This window comes from Pongo abelii, chromosome 16, assembly GCF_028885655.2.
Source record: "Pongo abelii isolate AG06213 chromosome 16, NHGRI_mPonAbe1-v2.0_pri, whole genome shotgun sequence".
Classification (NCBI taxonomy): Eukaryota; Metazoa; Chordata; class Mammalia; order Primates; family Hominidae; genus Pongo; species Pongo abelii.
In genome coordinates, this window is record NC_072001.2 from 70,893,356 (window position 1) to 70,916,429 (window position 23,074).

The 23,074-nt window shown below is 39.7% G+C and overlaps 1 protein-coding gene across 7 annotated transcripts in view; it reads left to right on the forward strand.

Moving 5' to 3' along the window:
* Window positions 1-23,074, forward strand: part of MAP2K5 (mitogen-activated protein kinase kinase 5) — a 260,308-nt gene that overhangs the window by 192,754 nt on the left and 44,480 nt on the right. For all 7 annotated transcript variants that reach the window (XR_010137177.1, XM_063716193.1, XM_054531617.2 and 4 more), the window contains 2 exons: window positions 8,383-8,409; window positions 8,721-8,753. Coding sequence is in view for 6 of the 7 variants with exons in the window: in XM_063716193.1 (XP_063572263.1) it covers window positions 8,383-8,409; window positions 8,721-8,753 (60 nt within the window). In the remaining variant the exon portion in view is untranslated. The remainder of the gene's footprint in view (window positions 1-8,382; window positions 8,410-8,720; window positions 8,754-23,074) is intronic.

Sequence of the window (23,074 nt, forward strand, 5' to 3'; positions counted from 1 at the left end):
CACATCCAAAGATATCATGGTAAAAAAATGTTCAGTGATATGTGGAACCAAAACTAATGCAGCAACCTTTCTTACAATGCCTAGAAACATTACCATGTAGTAGGGAGCTTTAGGGGTTGGAAGGATGGGGGGAAGCTGTCTTAGAAATCTATAGAGCCCTGAGGGAAGAAATCAAAACTCCAGAGACTTGTATTTTGTCCAAATACTGAGTGACTTTTAGAGGAGGGTCCAAGCCCTGTGCTTAATTAAATCTTAGCCCTGCTACTAGGTTTCAGGAACCTTTAATAAGTCACTCATTTCTGTGGGCCAGCAATTGTATTCTATCCATCTTTTGGGTCCTAGAGTCTAGTATAGCGCCTGGCATAGCATAAGGACTTAATAAACATATATGAAATCGATAAAGTAATTATGTAGCCCAAGTTTACTTTTTACATGTTGGCAAAGCAAATTTTGCAATCAGAGGGAACCAAGAACACAAATCCTGAGGCTCTAAATCAATTGTTTTGGCCCGTTACTTTTCTTCCATGTCCCATCCTCCCACTCTATCCAGCCAGCACGAATACCTGAGCATAACCTTCTGAGGATATGTGACAACGTGTCTTCACATGGACACACACCTGTAGTCCCAGCTACTCAGGAGGCGGAGGTGGGAGGATCACTTGAGTCCAGGGAGGTCAAGGCTGCAGTGAGCTATGATTGCACCACTGCACCCCATCTTGAGCAATAGAGTGAGAACCTGTCTCAAAAAAAAAAAAAAAAGTGTTTCCTTTTCAGTCTCAGATTTCTTTTTCAGTATATAAAAAAGATATACTTCTTTCAGTAAGATTTATATACTTCTCGGTTTTCTCTCATTTGAGCCAACTGTATGATAAGGCTATCAGAAATGTGAATGCATGGCCTGGCGTGGTGGCTCATGCCTATAATCCCAGCACTTTGGGAGGCTGAGATAGGCAGATCGCTTGAGGCCAAGAGTTCAAGACCAGCCTGGCCAACATGATGAAACCCCTTCTCTACTAAAAATACAAAAATTAGCCAGACATGGTGGCATGCATCTGTAATCTCAGGTACTCAGGAGGCTGAGGTAGGAGAATTGCTTGAACCCGGAAGGTGGAGGTTGCAGTGAGCTGAGATCGCGCCACTGCCCTCCAGCCTGGTGACAAAGTGAGACTCTGTCTCAAAAAAAAAAAAAAAGTGAATGCACTTTTAGCCTCCTTGAGTCTTGGCTGTCTGCTGTATCAGGTCCAAAACATAGTGATCGAAGCCCGTCAATCTGAGGTCTGTGTTCAGGTGTGGGTGTCATACTTTATGAGGAACATACATATATGGAAACAAATTCAGAGAAAGGTGACTGTGGTGGTGGAGAATGGGAAATCATGCCTGGGTTCTTCAGGCAGCTTTCATGTCCAGGTAACAGAAAACTCAACTCAAAGGAGCCCTAACCACAAGGGGAAATAACTGGACTGCATGACTGTAAAGCCTAGTCTTGCTTGTTGGTTTTAGCTGGGACTTGACTCAGCAATTCATATTCAGTTCTCTCCTTAGTAGGCTTCTTCCTTCACAGACCAAGAATGGTTATTGGGGTTCCTGGAGCAACCCACTTCCTGTCTGAGAGGGGAACAGCAGGTCTCTTTTCCTCAGAAGCAACCAAAGGCCTTAGACTGCAGTTTCATTGGACCAGTTCAACTCCCTGTGCCCAGGGGATTTAGATGTTGCTGACTAATTTAGGCCTGAACCACCTACCATACCCTAGAGCTAGGGGTGAAGTCATCTTCCCATGGAACACATGGGCTTCTTGGAGGTGGGGGAGTGTTGTTGGAGTATCCTTAGTAATAAAGGGGAGAAGGATAGAGGGCAACCAAAATACCAACTGATCATAAGGAGAAAACAGGGATGTTCATTCAAGAAAGACAACATTGTGGAGACATGACCGCTATCTTCAAATATGTGAAGAGCTGTCATTAAACTTATATGCCATAGCTCCAGATCATGGGCACATCTTACAGAAAGACATACTTCTTGGATTCAAAATAAGAAGGAACTTTCTTTTTTTTTTTTTTTTTTTTGAGAGGGAGTCTCGCTTTGTCGCCCAGGCTGGAGTGCAGTGGCGCGATCTCAGCTCACTGCAAGCTCCGCCTCCCAGGTTCATGCCATTCTCCTGCCTCAGCCTCCCGAGTAGCTGGGACTACAGGTGCCTGCCACCATGCCCGGCTAATTTTTTGTATCTTTAGTAGAGACGGGGTTTTACTGTGTTAGCCAGGATGGTCATGATCTGACCTTGTGATCCGCCCGCCTCAGCCTCCCAAAGTGCTGGGATTACAGGCGTGAGCCACCGTGCCCAGCCAAGAAAGAACTTTGTTAACAGTTTAATCTGCCCAAAAGAGAATCATTGGAATCTCATCATTGGAAGTCTTGTAGCAAAGACAGAATACCTGTATGTTTGGAATATTATAAAGTGAATTTCTACATTAGGCAAAGAATTGTAGTAGGTGACTTCCAACATCATGTAGAGGATTTAAGCTAAGAGAGGTGCAAACTAAATGAAAGCTTTGGAAAAACCCTCTCAGACATTTTGAAACATTAAAATGTTGCTGTAGCAGATTTATTTCACCATAAAGAGTAGAGTAGTCTAAAGGACTGTTCTCAGAAAAAGCAACACCTCCTTCCCCCAGCTGCCCCTTTCCCATGTCTCCACACACAATTAATATTCTTAAACTGGATTCTGAAATAAGGCCACCCTTCTTTTGGGACAAAGAAAGGAGAAAAGTTTGATATGGCAGATGTCTAAAATCTTCAAAACTTAGGTACTTAATGGACTCTGTGGACAGACCTCATACCATCAGGAAAAAGATTTTATAATTCACATTAATCATTTTAAATTACAATTCTAAGCCCCTGCTTTCCTTGCAAAATTCAAGTCTAAACATTAAAATGTGCAATTACCAAGAGTAAGATTTGCTATGGCTCTTATACACCTATGTGGGGTGGGACATGAGCTATGTCAATTTTAAATACACAAAGGATAAAACAGTATGAACTGGCAGCCAGGTCCTTTTTTTTCCTGCTCACTGACTGGCAGACCCAGCGAATGAATAATATTTCGCTGTACCTCAATGCTCCAGCTGTTGTATTTTGTGTGAAAATGCATTGTCCTTGATAGGAAGCAGTGAGAGCCAAGTAAACTAATTTATGGCTGTGATGATTTTCTGTCTGGTCCCATCAGAGCTGTGCCCTCCTGTAGGCACCTTAAAGCCTTTCTGTCCCATCTAGCTGCTTACTAAATTCAGGGATATGTAGTTTTTGCTTTTCAAAACTGGTCACTTCTGAATACAGCACCCCAGCTGGATCTGAGATTTGCACCAGAAAGAAGGTGCCAGTGAGTAGATCTTAGAATGTGAGAATCATTGGTTCTTTCTTATAACCTATTGAGTAGCTGCCTGCTAAATCTTCTTGTGACTTTTTTAGGTCCTGTGAAAATATGCTAATAGACCCACAGACATGATAAGAACTTGAGCAAGGACAGAGGCTGATAAACAGAGGAGATAGGATTGCACAAGTGAATTATACGTGTTCACCTGAAATTATTGGAAGTAGTATATATTATCCATTTATTTTGTTTCTTAATGCATTTAGTATCTTCACATATCCGTTTGCCAAAAGTCCCATTTGTAGTTAGCCAGAGTAAATTTCATTCTCTTCCTTTATTTAAAAGTCATTTGTTTGGGAACTCTTTAAGTTAGTGGTACTAGGCAATGTATATAAAGCTTATCATGTAAGAGTGGTTTTGTTTTTCTCATTGAAGGCTTTTTGAGATATGGACACTTTGTTTTTGCAAGTTATAATGGACTGGAGGTTGTATGTCCCTAAGTTTTAATATCCAGCACAGTGCCAGATAAAATTAGATTGATTGCTGGCACCTACCCTTGGGTAGGAAAAATAAACATGGCTCCTGAATGGGAAGCTCTGGCTCCAAGGAATCTTTGGGCTTCTCTAGCTTATTCCTTCACTTTGTAGATGAGAACTCTAAGCCCCACTGAAGGGAGGGGGCTTCTGGGGACCATGGGCATCTCACTAGAATCCCAGGGGTCTTTCTCACTCCAAAGTTTATGCATTTTCCTCACAGTGGACAGCCTCCTAACCCAGCTGTCAGGGTCAGGCCAGGCACTAACTATGACTTTGGGCGCTGCTCCCCTCTGAGCCTCAGCTTCCCTAAAGCAAAGTGAATAGATTGAACTAGATCATCTCTGGGGTTCCTTCCTTTCATAAATATTTTAAATCATAATTCTTCATTTAGAATATGAATGTCTCAGTTTCCCATAATCCCTGTTTATATTTAGCCAGGGTTATAGCTTAATGCATCTGATTTGAAAAGAGAGTCCTTGCAAAATAGCCACAGCTCCTAAAATTTGAAGTTTTAAAAAAAAGAATAAAGAGCTCAACATTGAAAGCTAGAATGTGATGCCAGTAGCACAACAAATGAAAATGCTATTCTTTAAAAATTCCAACCATATGATTTAATTTTATATTTCTTCTTTCTATTTAAGAGAAAATAATACAAGCTTGAAAAGCAGTAAATATGTAAAGAGAAAATTTGTCAACTGATATTGGCAGATCTGACCTAGGTCACACATAAATCTTCCAGACAAGAGCTGCAAGGCAAGCCATAATTTCAGAGAGTAAAAGAGAAAATGAAAACTATAGCTGGTGTCTTCTCTAAGTTACATAGGTAGATTATTTTAGTTTTCTGATTGTGCCTCTGAATATAATGTAAAAGGGGCTGGTAACAAGATCTGTTTTACCACTTATGTAAAAAGCTCCTCTACAGAGAGCAAAGCATAAAGTGAGACTTCCAAAATTGCTTTTTATCACCAGAGCCATTGGCTAAATAGTTGAGGCCCCACAAGCAAACTTTTACATTGGCAATTTCCTTTCTAGCATCATTTTTCACAGTCATAAGTCGTGTTATAAGAGTTTTCTAATTGCTAACTGGATGGTCCTTATAAGGAAATATATGATAAATGTTACTATAATAATACCAAGACCTAACTGGTACTTGTGGCTGCCTTTTATGAAGTCATTCTTCCCCATTTAAACACATAAGCATCTGTCTTACATCAGAATGAGATGTAACTATCCCCTGTTAGTGTGGTTTTAAATCTTGAATCTAACAGCTAATGAAAGAAAAAAAAAAAATCTATGCCCAGAAAAGGGAAGAGGTTCATCTATCAAAATGCAACTAGTTCTAGAGACTGATTAACAAAGTGTGTGACTGGAACAATTATTGTTCTCTCATTGTCCCAAAGTACTAGTTAGACATAGAAGACACTCAACACATGCAAAATGTATAAGCAGGAATGAGGGCTTGGACAAGTTAGTTATAAACAGCGTGTCATATGTTGTGAGGTGCAGGCAGTACATCAGCCCTAACAATATTATTGCGTTCCTCTGAACTCTGCTCTCACAGCTAAGCATTTGGAAGGCAGACCCAGAATAAAGATAGGCATTCACAAAGCCAACATTTTATATTGAGGACCCTTGGTTCCACTTTTAATGTGCTATAAAACTAGGGGCTTCACTTTTTCGTGAACTGTGTGCAAAAGCAGAGGCAATGACTGCAGCTTGACTGTTTGGATCTGTTTTATGGTTGCTGTGCCTATACATTAATGTGATCTTGAAAAAGGTAAACAACAAAGAGTTTAGCAGTGAAAAACATGCCTAATATAAATACAGCCGAGTACATGGCAGTTCAGAATTTTAAAAATATGACTGTGGCATTAAATTTTCTGGTGGAATTAACAGAGGAACAGAATACAGCCTTTACGGCAATATATCTGAGACAGAAAAAAGAGATAATACATCTAACTCTATGGTCTATGTGGCATTCATATAAAGAAAAGAACAGTAGCTTTATTTAATTGAGAAAATGAATCAATTACAATGATGTTGCATCATCAAATTCTTGTGAAATAGAAGATATAAGTCACTGCATTGTGTAACTGTTAAAAAGTAATTGAGTATCTTAAGCATTTTGAATCCATTTCAGGTACTGGCAGTACTACCTTAATACAAAATTTATGAAGATGATTTCATATAATATGTTGCTATCAAGACTGTGTAATAAAACCTGATAACGTCTCTCTTTAAAAACCTGGGCAAAACGGTATAGTTATAAGATTATAAAAAAAGACTTCGATATAGCTGTTTTTCTCTTTCTTTTAGTGAAGAGCAAGCATAAATAGTACAATTTTAAGTTGACTTAGACTAAGCTTTTAACCTGCAAAATAGGGCAAACTAGAGACTTTCTTTAAGACCTCAGTTCATGAGGAAGTTTCCTCCCCTCAGTTAATCTGATTCACACAACTCATATGTTACTGGGGACAGTGTTTCATAATCCATTTCTGAATTCATTTCAAAACCTCTCACTTAGAATATTTGCTGCATGTTCTCCTCAGAGAATGTTGTCATCCCCCTGACTCTTGGAAATTTGTGAAGCACATTCTGTTTGATGTCAGAAATGGATTTCTGATTCTTCGTTCATTACAAATAACTCTGCTATTGAAGTAGATATATCTTACTAGGAATGTAGGGGTGGGGGGAGTATCAGTGTGTGCTTGAAAAAAAAATAAAAGCAAACTCCATAGATATCTCATGTCATAGGAGGGGTTATCCAGGCTTTTCAGTATTTTTGTAAAGGTAGTGTGGCTTGTTACTGAAATTCTTAACCACTTCGGGGTGGTGGTTACAGCTCCACCTTCCCTTGTAGTGTAAATCTTTACCTGCAGAATCTCGTCTGGAAGTGCTCATGGACTGGAGAAACCAGAAGAAGCAGTAATTCAGGACAACATCAAGCAGGGACTATCAACATAGACTAAGCCAGTCAACCTGGGACAGAGGTTTCTGAAAGTAGTGATTGGGAGGAAGTGATGAAAAGCCAATAAGAGCAATGAGTGGGCACCGTGTTCATTTGACAAATACATGGGAAAACACTTTTTAAAACACTCAGGCAGTAGGAGGAAGGGTGTGCTGATCAGCCACATGGATGCAAAAGAAATGCATAAACGTAGCTGCAGCTCTTGAGAAACTCACAGTCTAGGTGAGAGGAACCAACATGTCACGATGGATAATTTATCAACAATACCATACCAAGTATAAATGTATACAAATCCAGTTGTTTTCAAATAACTCTATGATCATAGGCAGGTGTAATACAGATGCTGGAAGGAAAGGAGCTCTGGAGGAGCCCCAGCACCATCACACCCTGGCCCTGAGGCCTCAGGCCCGGACACTGTCCTCTGGTAGGCCCAGCTTTCCCATCATAGAATAAAGATGATCATCCCTGCTAACCTCAGGGTGGTTGTGCGGATCAAATGAGTTTGTATATGGGAAATAATTTTTTAAAACACCTTTAAAAACATATAAGGGATTATTACTAGTTTCCCTGTATTTTACCAGCTGGTTGGAGCCCAGTTATCTCAGAAAACAGTTGACCCATCAGTATTTGTTCCTGAAAAGTTCTCTGTTAGAAAATGTAGTACCTGGAGTTTAATTTTCATTGAGTTTATAATAACTGTAAGCTTTATTTTTCCTGGACGGGGAGGCATTGAAGTGTTTAGTACTTTAATGACTAAGTGGATGTTTTATTAATTTTTATGTCACGTTTTAGTAGCTTTCTAAGAAATGCAGTTTATCAGTGTTAAATGTGTGAGCAGCCTGCCTTCAGAATGTTGATCAGAAACGCACTCTTACTGGACTCCGCTTTTATTCCCGAAAAATCAGTGTAAAACTTCCACGAATTTGATTTTCCCAGAGAGCACTGCTGCCCTGGAAACAGGCAGAAGGAACTTTGGAAAAGGTGGAGTCGTTACCCCACTTCTAAGTTAGATGCAAATACTTCAACCACATAATTAAAGTTTTCCTCACAAAATAGGGGATTGTGAGCAGACACTGGCAGGAATCCAAAATTCTAATTTCTGACTATGATTTAATTTCAATTTTAAATAAATCGGTTTTTAATTTAAAAAGAGTGAGCTTCATAACATTAGCAATGATTGCAACATTAAGCCCAGTATTCACAATCTAGCAATATAAAACATTATTTATATCTGAATCGTAAACAGCCTTTTGAAATGGATTATGGTTTTTCTCCCTATTCTAATACAACCTGGAGGGTACTAAAAAGTGTTGTGTGAAATTAACATTCTGCTGACTTTCGCCTATAAATGAGAAGCGAGCTATTAACATTTGTGTATTTTCATTATGTAAATTGTGTTAACACATGCCCACAAATTGCCACCAGCAATGCAATAATTTTCTCTCAGTGATCATAATGTGTCCAAGTGAGTCATTTTGATTATGACATGCTAATTACATATTGCCTTTTTTCAGATTCAGAAAAACCAGGGATCTTTAATGGTAAGCTTTATGAGTTCAGAAAAAAATTCACTTTTCTTTTTCCTGATGGCTGCTTCCTTTGCATGCTTGAATGCCTTGTTTTAAACTTAGCAAATTGCATTTTGAAGAAAATGCAAACCTTTAACTGCCTGTATTAGATTAGGTACCATTAGAAATAATAGAACATCCTGAGCATCAATGTTTTTATAAGAGTTTGCTGTTGTTGATTAATCTTGCTATATTTTATTGCATTAATGATTTTTTCTTTCCACTCCACTGTAAAGATATTGCATAGAGGCTAATACTTTTTCCTCTCTTCTTTTCCATTGCAGCCTCTCCAGCTTCTGCAGTGCATTGTTGATGAGGTGAGGCATCGTCTTATGTGCTTTCACTCCTAAAGTCATTCCTAATGGTGTGGAAAGCTTATATTTTGTTTCCTAATGAAGCACAATGCCCAACATCCTTGGAGCAAGTTGTGTTGTATGGCTCTGAGCTGTGTTACGTGAACTGGCCTTGTCCTGAATCCCACTCTTCTGATTCTGGCCAAGAAACCCTGCAAAAACAGACTGTCCCGCAGGCTGGTCCTCAGGGGCATCAGATGCCCTAAAAACAAAACACAATAATATTAATTGACCCTCTCCCTGGCCAGATGGGGATGGAGCTGGAAATTAAAATGGTATCATTTTTTTCTGCAACAGTTATTTAAAGTCATTCAGTAGGCAAGGGTCAGAGTTGAAGAGCAAGCATAAGGCTGGATGAAATTTGCCTGCCTTGAGTTATTTACCCAAAGCATATCAGAGTGATAAAAGGGCTCAAAAACTCTAGGTCAACAGTTCAGCTTTAATTTCCTAATTAGGCATTTTTCTCAGAATATGTCCCTAACATCTTGTGTGTTCTAGTAGCTGGAAACCTGTATTCTCACATTTTAATTGAGCTTACTTCTGATCATCCTTATCCATTGAGTTCCACTGTTCCTTTGCCTTCATGGTGCTAATCTACCTGCCTTTCTCTCTCAATCAACTTTGTCTACTTCTTATTCTGACTTTAAATTCCTTTTCTGTAAACCATCAATCTTATAATACACAAGGCTTTCAAGAAACATTAACATTTTCTTTAAAAACTGAGCTTTTTAGGGCTTGGGTTTGCCTACTAGCAATGTTTATTTTTTAAACTTTAATTTTATAATATTTAAAACACTTGTAATTAGAGAGGGAAGGCAATAAATGATTCAGATAGGAAAGTTTGAAAGAAAAAAATCGTAATTCATAATTATTCCTCTCAATTAAACATCTGCATAACCAGTTATGAGATTTGGGAGAAAAAATAAAGATCCTCCTAGGAAAAAAACAAACACACACATACATATCACAATAATAGTAAGAGTGGGGCTCTAACATCCTTAATGGTTGCATCAGTCAGTCCATATATCCCCTGCAAGCCATAAACCATGTTGATGTAAAAATGAAGGCATCGTCCTGAAACAAATGGAGGCTCCATTATCTCAAATATCAGACAGACCTCCTGGATCTAATAGCTTATCAATATCCTCTGTTATCTTAGATTCCAAAAGCCTACTATCCCCATCAGAATCCTCCCAACTTAACTGGTTTTCCTGAGGTCCCCCTCCAGTTTTGCTTGAGGAAGTGTCTGGGGAAACTTGCCTACCCAGTTTCGTGCACAGCCTTCTGTGTTTCCTGGGCTCTACCGTTGGTCTGCCAGGCTCCTAGGCATCAGAACATCCAGGTAAAGGCATTCCTCACCAATACTATGTGTGTTTCTGGACAGCTCATTGAATGTTTTCTGCATCAAATAGATATTTTCATTCCTTATTTAAAGTAACAGTTATTGCTATTCAATTTAAAATATCTTACTTGTTTAATTTGGGCAAAATCATGAGACTTTTGAAATCACCATGAGGAGATGTTCTATTTAAGGGATGAAGATTGATGAAGAACAATAATGTGTAACTTAAATGATATATTTTTCTTCATAGCATTTCTTTCTTAGTCAAGAGAAAAATGTAACTTAGACATATATTCCTGTTTACTCTAAAACCATCTTCCTTGTGGAAACTTGGGAAATGAACATTGCCTTTACTAAAACCAGGTTGATCTTGGAACTGAGCTGATATTCTGCAATAAAAGTATTAGGAAAGGATTGGCCAGATGACCTGCCTTAGACAAGATGAATCATAGCATCTCGGAAAGGAATGATTGGTGGGGTCCTGTACTTACTGCGCTTGTCCTATGTGTCTGTCAGAGTTCTCATTGCTGTGATGCAGTGTTCCTCATAGGGTGGACCAAGGACTGATTGCATCAGAATTACCTAAGGCTTTTGTTGTAATGCAAACTCCTGGGCCCAGATCATTGAATTAGACTTTCTAGGGGTCGTGCCTAGAATCTACTAGTTTCTCAGGTAACTCTCTGCACATTAAAGTTTGAAAACCACTTCTCAAACTTCCCTAACTGCTTGCCAGGGCTAAGTCTTCCCCTTTAGTTCCCACAGGGCAATTAGCTAGCTATCTTCATTTGCATCTGACTTTTAGGCCTTTTATTTGTGAATGAATATGCCCAGTTGGAATTTGAGCCGTTTTACTGCTTGGGAGTGGGATTTACCCCGTTGTGAAGTGGGTATCTGATGCTAGTATGTGCTATTTCCTGTTAGAGAAAAGTCAGATCAAAAATTACTTCCCCTGAGGGAAGTTCAGACAAGATGGGTATGTTTGGTGTCAAGTACAAAATAGCTATTGCAAAGCCCAGTGTAACATATTTGCTTATTGTGTGGATTCAGCTTAACCTGTTATGGCCTGGCAAAGAGTGAAGATGTAGTAAAACACCACTAAGGTGGGCAAGAGCCAGTCCTGGAGTGGCCAAAGATGAATGTTAGAGCCACTCTGGGAGTCAGGAGGTGAAATCATGGAACAAAGCCAGAGTTAGCTACCAGATGTCCAAACAGAAGACACCAAAAACTAAACAGGAATAAGAATCATGACCATGAAGCTCAGACCACAGATCAGTACCTGGGAGGGTGGCCAAGGTAACAGGAGAATTGAGCTCCAATCAGAAATCTTGGTGGTCCAAGTAAATTTTGGTGGGTGGCATCTCTCTGAATTGTCGCTGGCTAGCTCAGGTGTAAGTGACAGCTTAAAGACATCATCTGGTGCCTCAGAGTTGCTTCTCAACAGAACTTCTTACCTTAAGGTCCTTATGTAATCAGGTCCTCCCTAAGTCCCTGAATACCTGCATTGTAAAGTGCTTTGGTTCTTTATAAGTGATGTGTGTCTATGTGTACCTGAAGCCTTAGCCATCTGATATCTTTGGGGAATAAGTCGGCCTCTATTGTCTAGATAACTGAAATTTATGACTGTAAGCTCTGACAGCTATGAGAAATTTACATTTTTAGAAAGAAATGTTTCTAAAATCTATTTGTTCTTGGCAGCCTGTTGATGGAGTGTGGTGAATATCATTTAACCTTTTCTCAATGACTTAGTCCCTTGTTCGGAACATGGTACTGAATGTAAACTTTGATGTATTGATGCCCTCCAGGGCTGTAAAATTGTGTGGGGTTTACCTTATTCTTTCACTGAATTTTACCAACCATTTTGCCAGAATGTTTGGCGTTGACATTGATATTCTCGGGCCTCTTGAAGTGTATAGAGCCCTTTGCCCCCAGGCTAACGCGCCTTACACAGCTGTACTGCTCTGCATAGTGCTTTTCCTATGCCCTCTTGTGATTGCCCCTGTTCTCTATGGGCACTCCTCGTTCTTGTTGGTGGCTACCTTTTGTCCCAACAACCTGACCATCTGTCTTCGGTGTTTTTTGTTTATTTATTTGTTTGTTTTGTTTTGTTTTTGAGATGGAGTTTTGCTCTTGTTGCCCAGGCTGGAGTGGAGTGGCACAACCTCTGCTCACGGCAACCTGTGTCTTCTGGGTTCAAGCGATTCTCCTGTCCCAGCCTCCCGAGTAGCTGGGACTACAGGCACACGCCACCACACCTGGCCAATTTTTTGTATTATTAGTAGAAACGGGCTTTCCCCATGTTGGCCAGGCTGTTCTCGAACTCCTGACCTCAAGTGATCTACCTACCTTGGCCTCCCGAAGTGCTGATTTCATATGGTACTTTTTAGTTTTGCTGAGGTCACTATCAGGAGTACAAAGACCAAAGACAGGCCAGGCTCACGCCTGTAATTCAGGCCAGGCTCACGCCTGTAAGACGGTGGCTCACACCTGTAATTCCAGCACTTTGGGAGGCCAAAGCGGGTGGATCACGAGGTCAGGGGTTTGAGACCAGCCTGACCAACATGGTGAAACCCCATCTCTACTAAAAATACAAAAATTAGCTGGGCAGGGTGGCAGGCACCTGTAATCCCCACTACTCGGGAGGCTGAGGCAGGAGAATCACTTGAACCCAGGAGACGGAGGTTGCAGTGAGCCAAGATAATAGCACTGCACTCCAGCCTGGGTGACAGAGCGAGACACCCTCTCAAAAAAAAAGAAAAGAAAAAAAGAAAAAGAAAGAAAGAAAGAAATGGAAAGACATTTTATGTTCATGAAGTGGGAGGCTTAATATTGTTACGATGGAAATACTCTCAAAATTGATCTACAGATTCAATGTGATCATATTAAAATCCCAGTAGGCTTTCTTGCAGAAATGGATAAACTAATCCTAAAATTCCCATGGAAATACAGGGACTCAGAATAGCCAAAACAATCATTGAAAAAAAAAAAGAAAACAATGTTGCAAGATTTATGCTTTCTGATTTCAAAACTTACTACAAAATTACACTGATCAAGATAGTATGGTAGTGGTATAGGATAGACATATGGAATAGAATTCAAAGTCTAGAAATAAACTTATATATGCATGGTCAGTTGTTTTCTGATGAGGATGCCAAGACCATTCTGTGGCAAAAGAATAGTCTTTTCAACAAATGGTGCTGGGACTACTGGATATCCATACGTAAGTGAATAAATTTGGACCCCTACCTTGCATCATACGCAAAAATTAACTTAAAAAATGGATCAAAGACTTAAATGTAAGAGTAAAAGCTATGAAATTCTCAAAAGGAAACACAGATGTAAATCTCCATGACCTTAGGTTAGCAGTGGTTTCTTAGCTATGACACCAAGAGCATAAGCAAACAAAAACAAAAAAGGAGGGCTTTGTCAAAATTAAAAACTTTTGTGTGTCAAAGGACACTATCAAGACAGTGAAAAGACAACCCACAGAATGGGAGAAAATATTTGCAAATCATATATCTGATAAAGGTCTGGTATTCAGAATATATAAAGAGCTCTTACAACTCAATGATAAATAAAAAGACAAATAGCCCAATTTAAAAATGGGGAGAGGATTTAAATAGATGTTTCTCTGAAGAAGATAAACAAATGGTCAATAAGCACATGAAAATATGCTCAACAATTAATTAAGGAAATGCAAATCAAAACCACAATGAGAGACTACTTCATGCCCACTAGGATGGCTGTAATTAAAAAAAAAAAAGAAAAACAGAAAATAACAATTGGTGACAAGAATGTGGGGAAATTGGAACCCACATAAATTGCTAGTGGGAATGTAAAATGGTTCCACAGTTGCTGTGGAATACAGCTTGGCCATTCATCAAAAAGCTAAACATAGAACAATTATATGACCCAGCAGTTCCACCTCTAGGTATATATCCAAGAGAATGGAAAACATACGTCCGTATAAAAACTTATACATGAACATTCATAGCGGCATTATTCATAATAGCCCAAACATAGAAAGAATCCAGAAGTTCACATTGGACCATAAATAGGAATGAAGTACTGATAAATGCTGCAGTACGGATGTACCTTGAAAACATGCTAAATGAAAGAAACCAGACACAAAAAGCCACATATTCTATGAAATGTCCACAATAGGGAAGTCCGTAGAGACAGGAAGTCAATGACTTAGTGATTGCCAGGGACTGGAGGGGAGAAGGGAATTGAGAATGACTGTCACAGGTACAAGGTTTCTTTTTAGGGTGGTAGAAATATTTTGGAACTGGGTTGTTACTTTAAAAGGGTGAATTTTGTTTTTTGTGAATTTTATCTAAATTTTTAATGTCAAAGAGAAAAATAGAAAGCAAAGAGTTTCTCTGTGATGGCCTGTGTTTAGTTGCTTGGCTGGATAGGATGGGCTTCAGCAGAAGAAAAGAGAAGACACACTTAAACCACATTCCATTTCGTAGAAGACTACCACAGCTAGAAAAATTTGTATTTTTATTTACTTCAAGGAACATTTATTGAGCTCCTGCTTGGGCCATGATCTCTAGCGGGTGCCGGGATAAATCCCTGTGCTGGATGACTTCATGATCTAGTGGAAGACAAACTCATGAATTAGATTTGATTCATTACGTTAAAAACTATAATAAAGCTATGTAAACAGTGCTGTGCAAGGTTGGATGATGTGGGAAGCTAGCAAAGCATCAGAGAGATGATATTTGAGCTGGGCTTTGGAAATACCTTGATATTCACAAAATGAAGGTGGGGAGAAGATTGTCCCAGCAGAGGGAGGGACACCACCATAGGTGTCTAAATGTGAGGCGGCTTTGAAGACTAATGGTTGGCCCAAAGTGAAGCTGGAAAAAAATACAGGAAGCATCTCAAATGCGTACCAAAAAGCGTAGGTGTTACCCTGTAGCCAAGGGATATGCTTGGAAGGTTTGACATGTTGAAATCTGTATTTTTTTCTAAGACAGTTCTGTTGAGGTGGGTAGTAGGAGAAATGAGACTGAGGGAGAAGCTTAGAAGCTAGCTATTAAATATTGATTGATTGATTGAGATGGAGTCTTGCTCTGTTTGCCCAGGCTAGAGTGCGCAGTGGCACAATCTTGGCTCACTGCAACCTCCGCCTCCTGGGTTCATGCAATCCTCCCACCTCAGCCTCCCAAGTAACTAGGATTACAGGTGTGCACCACCACGCCCAGCTAATTTTTTTGTGTGTTTTTAGTAGAGATGGGGTTTCACCATGTTGGCCAGGCTGTTCTCAAACTCCTGACCTCAAGTGATCGCCTGCCTCAGCCTCCCAAAGTGCTAAGATTACAGGTGTGAGCCACCACGCCTGGCTTTTAGAAGCTTTTTAGTAATATTGTTATAAAGTAGGCTCTTCCCTTATTTTTCTCCTCCCTTTCCCAGTCCTCCATTTTCTCATCCCCCTTTGTTCAGTGTCACCCTCTTCTAGAACAGAAATGTTAGCTGCCCCTTAGTCTGCCTGACTCACATAGGTAGAAGTGTCTAGCCATGTGGTTAACCTCCATCCTCTTCACTGAGCATCCAGGCTGGGCTGGCATCAAACAGTGCCTCCTTCCACCACTGGTCATCTTCACTAGCATTTCTAGAAAGCATCAGGGGAGCCACGTCCAAGTGAAGAGTCCATGTGAGGCCTCTTGTGAGTCCAGGTGTTTGGTGGGGTAGATGATTGTCCCTATTCATAATGATTCTTTTTAGTACCACCATAATGATGTGCATATGCCAGACAGACAGATAAGTAAATAGTAGAGGCTATCTTATGTCTTCATTAAGTTTTATGGTTAAATAGAGTCATAAGAACTTTCAGAAGACATAGACTTTTATAAGTGGGATTTTGTAATGATGAGCTGTTGAATTCAGGGCTTTTTGCCAAGAAAGTCTGTTTCCATCTTAAGCAAATCCACTTTAGTCCTTATCATCAGGGACCCCAGGCCAGGCCCCACAGCAAGGATGCCCCTTCCTTGTCTTCTTGCTTATGACTCAGTTGGCCACCCTCTTTCCATTGTCCTCCCCACATCCTCACTGTGGCATTCCTGTTGATCCCCATTTTTCAGCTACAAACCTAATGGAGAAAGCCAGCATCTCTCCCCCACACTAGGGCACAAAGGCCCTCTTCCTAGAGCTGTGGCTTGCCACAGTCCTACCTCTCTATTGGCCCAGAACCCTGGCATTGTTACAGTGCTCCTACAAGGGACACTGTGTTTTGAGTATCATATGCATTCCAAATGAACTCTAGGATAAACCACCTGTTCCTGATTGAAGGAGACTGCCCCTTTATGGCAACATTTTCTCTCTCTCACCCTCTTCTTATGCTGCTTTCTTTGATCAAGAACAGGAAGAAAGAAATAAGAGACAAAGTAAAGATACACATAAGTTTTGAATACAGTTGTGCCTTGTGGAATGTGAAAGTTGTATTTTTCCCCAGCTTTATTGAGGTACAATTAACAAATAGAAAGTATATATATTTAAGGTGTACAATGTGATGTTTTGATAAACATAAACATTGTGAAAGGATTACCACAATCAAGCTAATATATCCAACCCCACACACAGTTACTGTGTGTGTGTGTGTGTGTGTGTGGTGATAACACTTATGATCTACTCCCTTGGCAAATTTTCAATATAAAATACAGGATTATTAACTATACTCACCATGCTATATTTATCTTATAAAAGTAAGTTTGTCCCCTTTGACGAACACCTCCTCATTTCCCCCACCCTCCAAGCCCATGGTAACTACTCTTCTACTTTGCTACTATGAGTTCAACAATTCCACATATTAAGTGAGATCATGCAGTTTTTGTGTTTCTGTGTCTGACTTACTTCACTTAGCATATTCATCTGTCTGAACCATCAGGTTCATACGCTGTTGCAAATGACAGAATTTCCTTTTTCAAGGCTGAATAAGATTCCATTTTGGTGTGTGTATCGATACCACATTTTCTTTATTCATCTATTGACTGATCCTTGGGTTGTTTTCCTATCTTGGCTATTGTGAATAATGCTGCAGTGAACATGGCAGTGCAGATATCTCTCCAGGATAGTGATTTATTTCCTTTAGATATACACCCAGAAGTTGGATTGCTGAATCATAGTGTAGTTCTATTTTTAGTTTTTTGAGGAACCTCCTCCATGCTGTTTTCCATAATGGCTGTACCAATTTACATTCCCGTGAACAGTGTTTAAGGGTTCCCTTTTCTCCACATCCTCACCATCCCTAGTTACCTTTTGACTTTTTTGTAATAGCCATCCTAACAAAATGTGAGGTGACATTTCATTGTGGTTTTTATTTGCATAAAAATAGTATTTCTAGAAGACATTTGCAAATCAGATTATATCTTCCCATTGATACAATAGTTGATTTTCACACATTTCTAAAAGCCCTTGACCCCTTTATGTTGCTCAAAAACCCCACCTATAAAATAGATGAATATGAAGCTATTTTGGTTTGGTCAGAGGATGGGAGATTTAGATCTCCACCCCCTTTCCCACACACCTGCATAAAAGAACTGAGAGTTCCATAGATTATAGTTTGAAAACCACTGATGCTACCCCAAACAGTCATTCTGTAAACCTGTGTTAATCCCAGAGCTCGGTACTGGGGATGGAGAATGAATAAGATGCTCTTTCCACCATTAAAGAGCAGCTACTCTAGTCAGGGAGGCAGACAAGTAAACAGTCATATATGCAGATCACTAAACTGCGGTAATGTAAGTGATACGAGACTTGATGGCCTGGGCTCTCAGAGGACCACAGTAACTATCATTTTAACCACTCACATAAATGGGTATTTACGATATGGTATTTAATGATGTTTGTAGCCATATAAATTCTATAATTAAAGTGTGGCCAAGGTGCTGGGGAAACACAGAGGAGAGAACTCAGTGGAGGAGATGGGGGCTACCAGGGAAGCTCTGCAGAAGAGAGGAGACTGAAGGATAGCCAATAAGAGTTAGCCTTGGAGAGATCTGAGGCCCCTGCAGGGAGTTCAGTATGGCTGGGGTGTTTGGGCAAGTATTATGAGATATAAACCAAGGGCCACATTTTGAAGGATCCTTATACGCCATGCTTAGAGATATTTGTAGGGGAGGGAGGATGGGGAGACTGAAAGAGTTTTAAGCAAGAGATCAACATAGCCAGATTTGTGTGGCAGGGCTGTGGAAGATGGATTAGAAAGGACATTGAAGCTGTAGTTCTGATCAGAAATTGGAGGGGTTTAATCAGGACAGCCTTAGCATGTTTGAAGGGTATTTAGGAGATGGAACTAACTGCATTTGGTAAGTAACTGGATATAAGGGAAGGTAGGGAGGTAGGGTCAGGGATGAATCACAGGGCTTGGGCAGTCAGGTGCATGGTGGTACTCTCCTGAGATGGGGCACACAGAAAGAGAGGCATGTTCAAGGGATGAGATTATTAGCATTCTGTTCTTGGGAGATCACTGAGCACCTCATTCAGAACTATGTTCATTCCTGCTCCAGATTCAATTATGAGTTTAACAACTGGACTCTAAGTTCCTAGACATTTTATTTCTGTCTTCCTAGTACTGCACCTAACATCCTATAGGCTCTTGTAAATATTCATCAAATGACATTTATGCATAAATCTCAATACTTGTTTTTTCAAGACCTCAGAAATACAAATCCAAAAATTGACAGAGAATATATGATGAGGAGATACTTAGCTAATAGATGTGGTTCTCTACTGGAATTCAGAAGTCTAAGCCTTAACCTTTATGGTTTACACAGTGTTTCCTGTCACATTCTTTCCCCACAACACTATTTTACAGACAAGGAAACTGAGTGACAATCAAAGGGTAAGGTTCCTTGCATTATACTATCATTGATTTGAAGAAAGTACAAAGTGACCACTGAACATTTTGGCATCAAAGGAAGAGGTTTTTTATAAAGCTGTGAAAGAAGACATCTTAGCATTGCAGACATGCTCAAAGGGCATACGTATTTTGCAACTCAGTTCAGTTTTGCTGTCTATATTAATGACCCCACGTCTTTCAGTTAATTGAATTCTATTCTGCATACTCTGTTTAATTTGGCATAGAGGAGCGTGAATCCTCTTAGAAAGATTTCTATTGAAATACAATAAGTTTGGCTCTTAAATGTGTTATCTTAAAAAATTCATTCATGTAGAATCACTCATTCCTAGGCAGGGTGCCTGAGAAGCCACTGGGCTATGAAAATAGCCGGTGCTGGGGGGTGGGGGATGCTGATGGCAAGAATGATTGCCTAATAATACCTCCCGGAAATTCAAAAGCAGGGTTAGGCCAGGCACGGTGGCTCACGCCTGTAATCCTAGCACTTTGGGAGGCCAAGGAAGGCAGGTCACTTGAGCTCAGGAGTTCGAGACCAGACCTGGCAACATGGTGAAACCCAATCTCTACAAAAAAAAAACAAAAATTAGCCAAGCATGGTGGCACGTGCCTGTAGTCCCAGCTACTCAGGAGGCTGAGGTGGGAGGATCTCTTGAACCTGGGAAGTGGAGGTTCCGGTGAGCCAAGATCACGCTACTGCACTCTAGCCTGGATGACAGAGCGAGACTGTGTCTCAAAAAAAAAAAAAAGAAAAAAAAAGAAAAGAAAAAATGGGATTAACCAACTTCAGAGGAAATAATATCCACTCATCTTTTACCTGAGAGACTTTACCATGACTCTGGCTTCTGAAGTTAGCAAGAAGTAAAAGGAACACCATCCCATTCCTATTCCCAGCATCCCAAGGATGGCCTGTTCCTGTCACAACACATAACTGCGGGTGGTTAAAGGGAGACAGGACCTGCAGACCCACAGTGTCTGACCACAGTGATTAACTCCAACCACTCCCACAAACAGGTTTTTGTGATGTGGGATTTCACGGTGCGTGCAGCTTATATTAGTTAATGACTGAGGCATTAGAAACTCAGTAAGTTAATACAGGCATATGCACACAATGGTCCTGTCCTTTCGGCGATATTGTCAACTGGACCTGTGTTTCAAAGTGTTGGGAATATATAGTTGAATCCTGAAAACTGATATTCCTCTTTTATGTAAGGCAATCTTTAGAAATCTAATACCTTCTTTGAAAAGTCCAGTGTGTTTAAATTGATTCAGTTTGGCTGGTTTGAAAATTGAAAATAGGTTAGCATTAAGGCCAGCATTCCTTTAGTAATTACTTTTTCTATTGGTAATAACTGTTTCTTTAGAAATGACATTAACATTCTACCAAAACACAGCAGTAATCCGAAAGTTAATGTTCTGTTCATTTATAATTATATTTAATTCATATTTATGAGTTGTCAGAAGGGAGGAGTAAGAAAGAAGCGAATACAAAATGTTACAGAAGAAACAAGTTATAAGATAATTTTTTCCTCATAGTCTGAAGGATGTACAAAGTCACTTGAAGTAAAAAAAAAAAATTTTTAAACACACAATTATATAAAATTAGATTTTATTAACTATTGCTGAAAAAAAAATCTGTATTTTTATTATTTCCAAGTGGCACTGAGTGAATTCAGCCAATAGACCTTATCCATTTCTTCTTTTTTACTAACCAAAATATTAACATAAACATCCCCATAATTTTGATTTAGTAAGTCAATTAGATTTGTGGGGATTTTTTAACCAGGAAAAATTCTGCATCTTTAGGCAGTCATTGAACAAGTAGCTTTGTATTATTTCCTTTGAATTGTCCATGAAGCCTGATGTATTATTAATGAATTAATTTCTTGGTGATGGAGTCCTGTGAATAGTGGTCTGTGAATGGGCAGTTGCCTGGTGGGGCCAGTTTTGGCTGCTGTCATTTAACATGTGTTGCTGTATTGTGAAGTCTTACCCAGCCATAGGACAATGCTCATTTAATCCACCATGATGGGACCTACACACCCTGAGCCCAAGTTGGATGCCAGGGTCAGTTACCCAGCAGCTTGGGCTGGGGGCACTGCTCTGCTTCACTGCCAAGTTGCTGTAATCGTTTTGCTGGCTGTTAATTTTCTCTAAACCGGGGAAAATGTGTATGTGAGCAGTACAAATGTTCTCAAAAGAGATTCCAAACTGGTCGGCTGGGGTGTTGCCTCCATTCCAGAATGGAGGCAGCATTCCAGGGAGTGTAAGTTCCTTCCTTCCTCCTGGAAATGGAAGCGTCTGGGCCCACGAGATCCCTGATGTTTTGAGGTCCAGAGTAGCAGATGGCATTATGATTTTCCAAATCCTGATGAACATTCTAACTGAACTTGTTCATTTCACAGTATGTAGTTCTATTTTTTTCATTTCCTCTTCTTCCCTCCCTCCCTCTTTCCCTTTGTTCCCCTCATAGTAACTAATTTTAAACTGATGTACTGTCTCCTTAAACCAGCTTTAAATTCCCTTCTGTCTGTCTATTGTATAAAACCAACTATAGCACAGTTTCACATATAATTCTCAGCCTTTGAATTGCAGCTGAAGCAGCCTTTGAATTTGTTTAAAAATGTGTGTAAGCAAATACAGCCAACACTCATACACGCAGCCACTGGTAGTTCTGTTTCCCCCCTTATCTGTAGCTGGCAGTGCAGGTGGCAAATGCCAGTAATTATTTTAACTAACAGTCGAGTGAACATTCAGGAGGACATACAGTGTGGTGATGTGGACTTTGGATTTACAGTGAGTTCTCAGAGTCTGACTTGATAGTGTTATGGCTTGTTGGTTTTTCAGGACACGGACCTGCCAGGTTCTTGTACTTCAACAGTGTGTGGATGTGGTTCAGATGTTTCAATCTTAACTCTTTATCTATGAAAAGATCAATTTTTTTTTCATTTAGGCACCTATTAAGGGTTTTTTTCTCTCCTAGATTTTTCTGTTTTGTTTTTAATATGGTTTATGATCTACCTTTAAGAGTGCTTTTAATCAGCACTTCTGTAGAACCAGATGAAATACCAGTGTGTATATTAACATTATAATTTAGGTACTGGATCAAACATGTATAGCTGGACTTTTCCTGAGGAAAAAAGTTGACCTGACCAGTGTATGAAATTCAAACACTATATAGGAACAAGGTAAAAGCACAGGTAGGAATTGCTGAATAATTACCTTTAGACCAGCCTGAGCAGGAGACTTCCCACGAGGGTGAGCTCATTTAATGGTTCCTAAAACTCAATCTTGTGGATGTCAGTGGTCATGTTTGATTATTTGCAGCAGTGTTTTATGAAAAGCAGTAGAAATGCATTGGGAGGCTGCAGAGAAAGAGGACAATAACGGGTTTTACGTTTGTAAATGAAATCCCTTCAGTATGAGACAAGTATGTTTTTTGCTGCTCTGCCTAAGCCACTGAAAAGGGAGATGTATGTGGATGTTAGTGTGTGAGTATGTGTGTACTGTTCATGTAGGCACCTCTAAAAAATGCTGTGCACTATGGCTGATGACCAACAAGAGACCTAAAATAAAAAGAGAAAAAAGATGCTCATTGGCTTTGGAAAGGAAGCAATTATAAATACAGTTTAAAAGATTAATCTATTTTCCATTTCTCCACTCACCTATTTTCAAGAAATGTTATAAAACACCAAGATATTTACCATATGTTTACAACATTTCTAAGTAAATATAAATCTTTTAAATGACAAAAAAAAAAAACCAAGCAGACTAAATGAAGAGTCCATTTTGACATTAATGACAAAGATCATTTCTATTCTCTTTTATCCCAATACTGAAGAATTTCCAAAACACATTTAGGAGAAAAAGAAAATAGGAAAAAAAATCTCTATAATCTCAAATTTCAGTTACCCGGAGACAGATTCCTTTAGACCTGTTCGTTTATATTTTGTTTCTTATAAGCCATCTGGTAGGGATATTCACTTGGCTAACAGCTGGTTCTCCTTGATTAAAGGGTTTATGGGTAGGATGGGCCTTTCAGTGGCAAAAATTCAGGCCTTTACCCCGTGGTTCCAGGCCCATCTG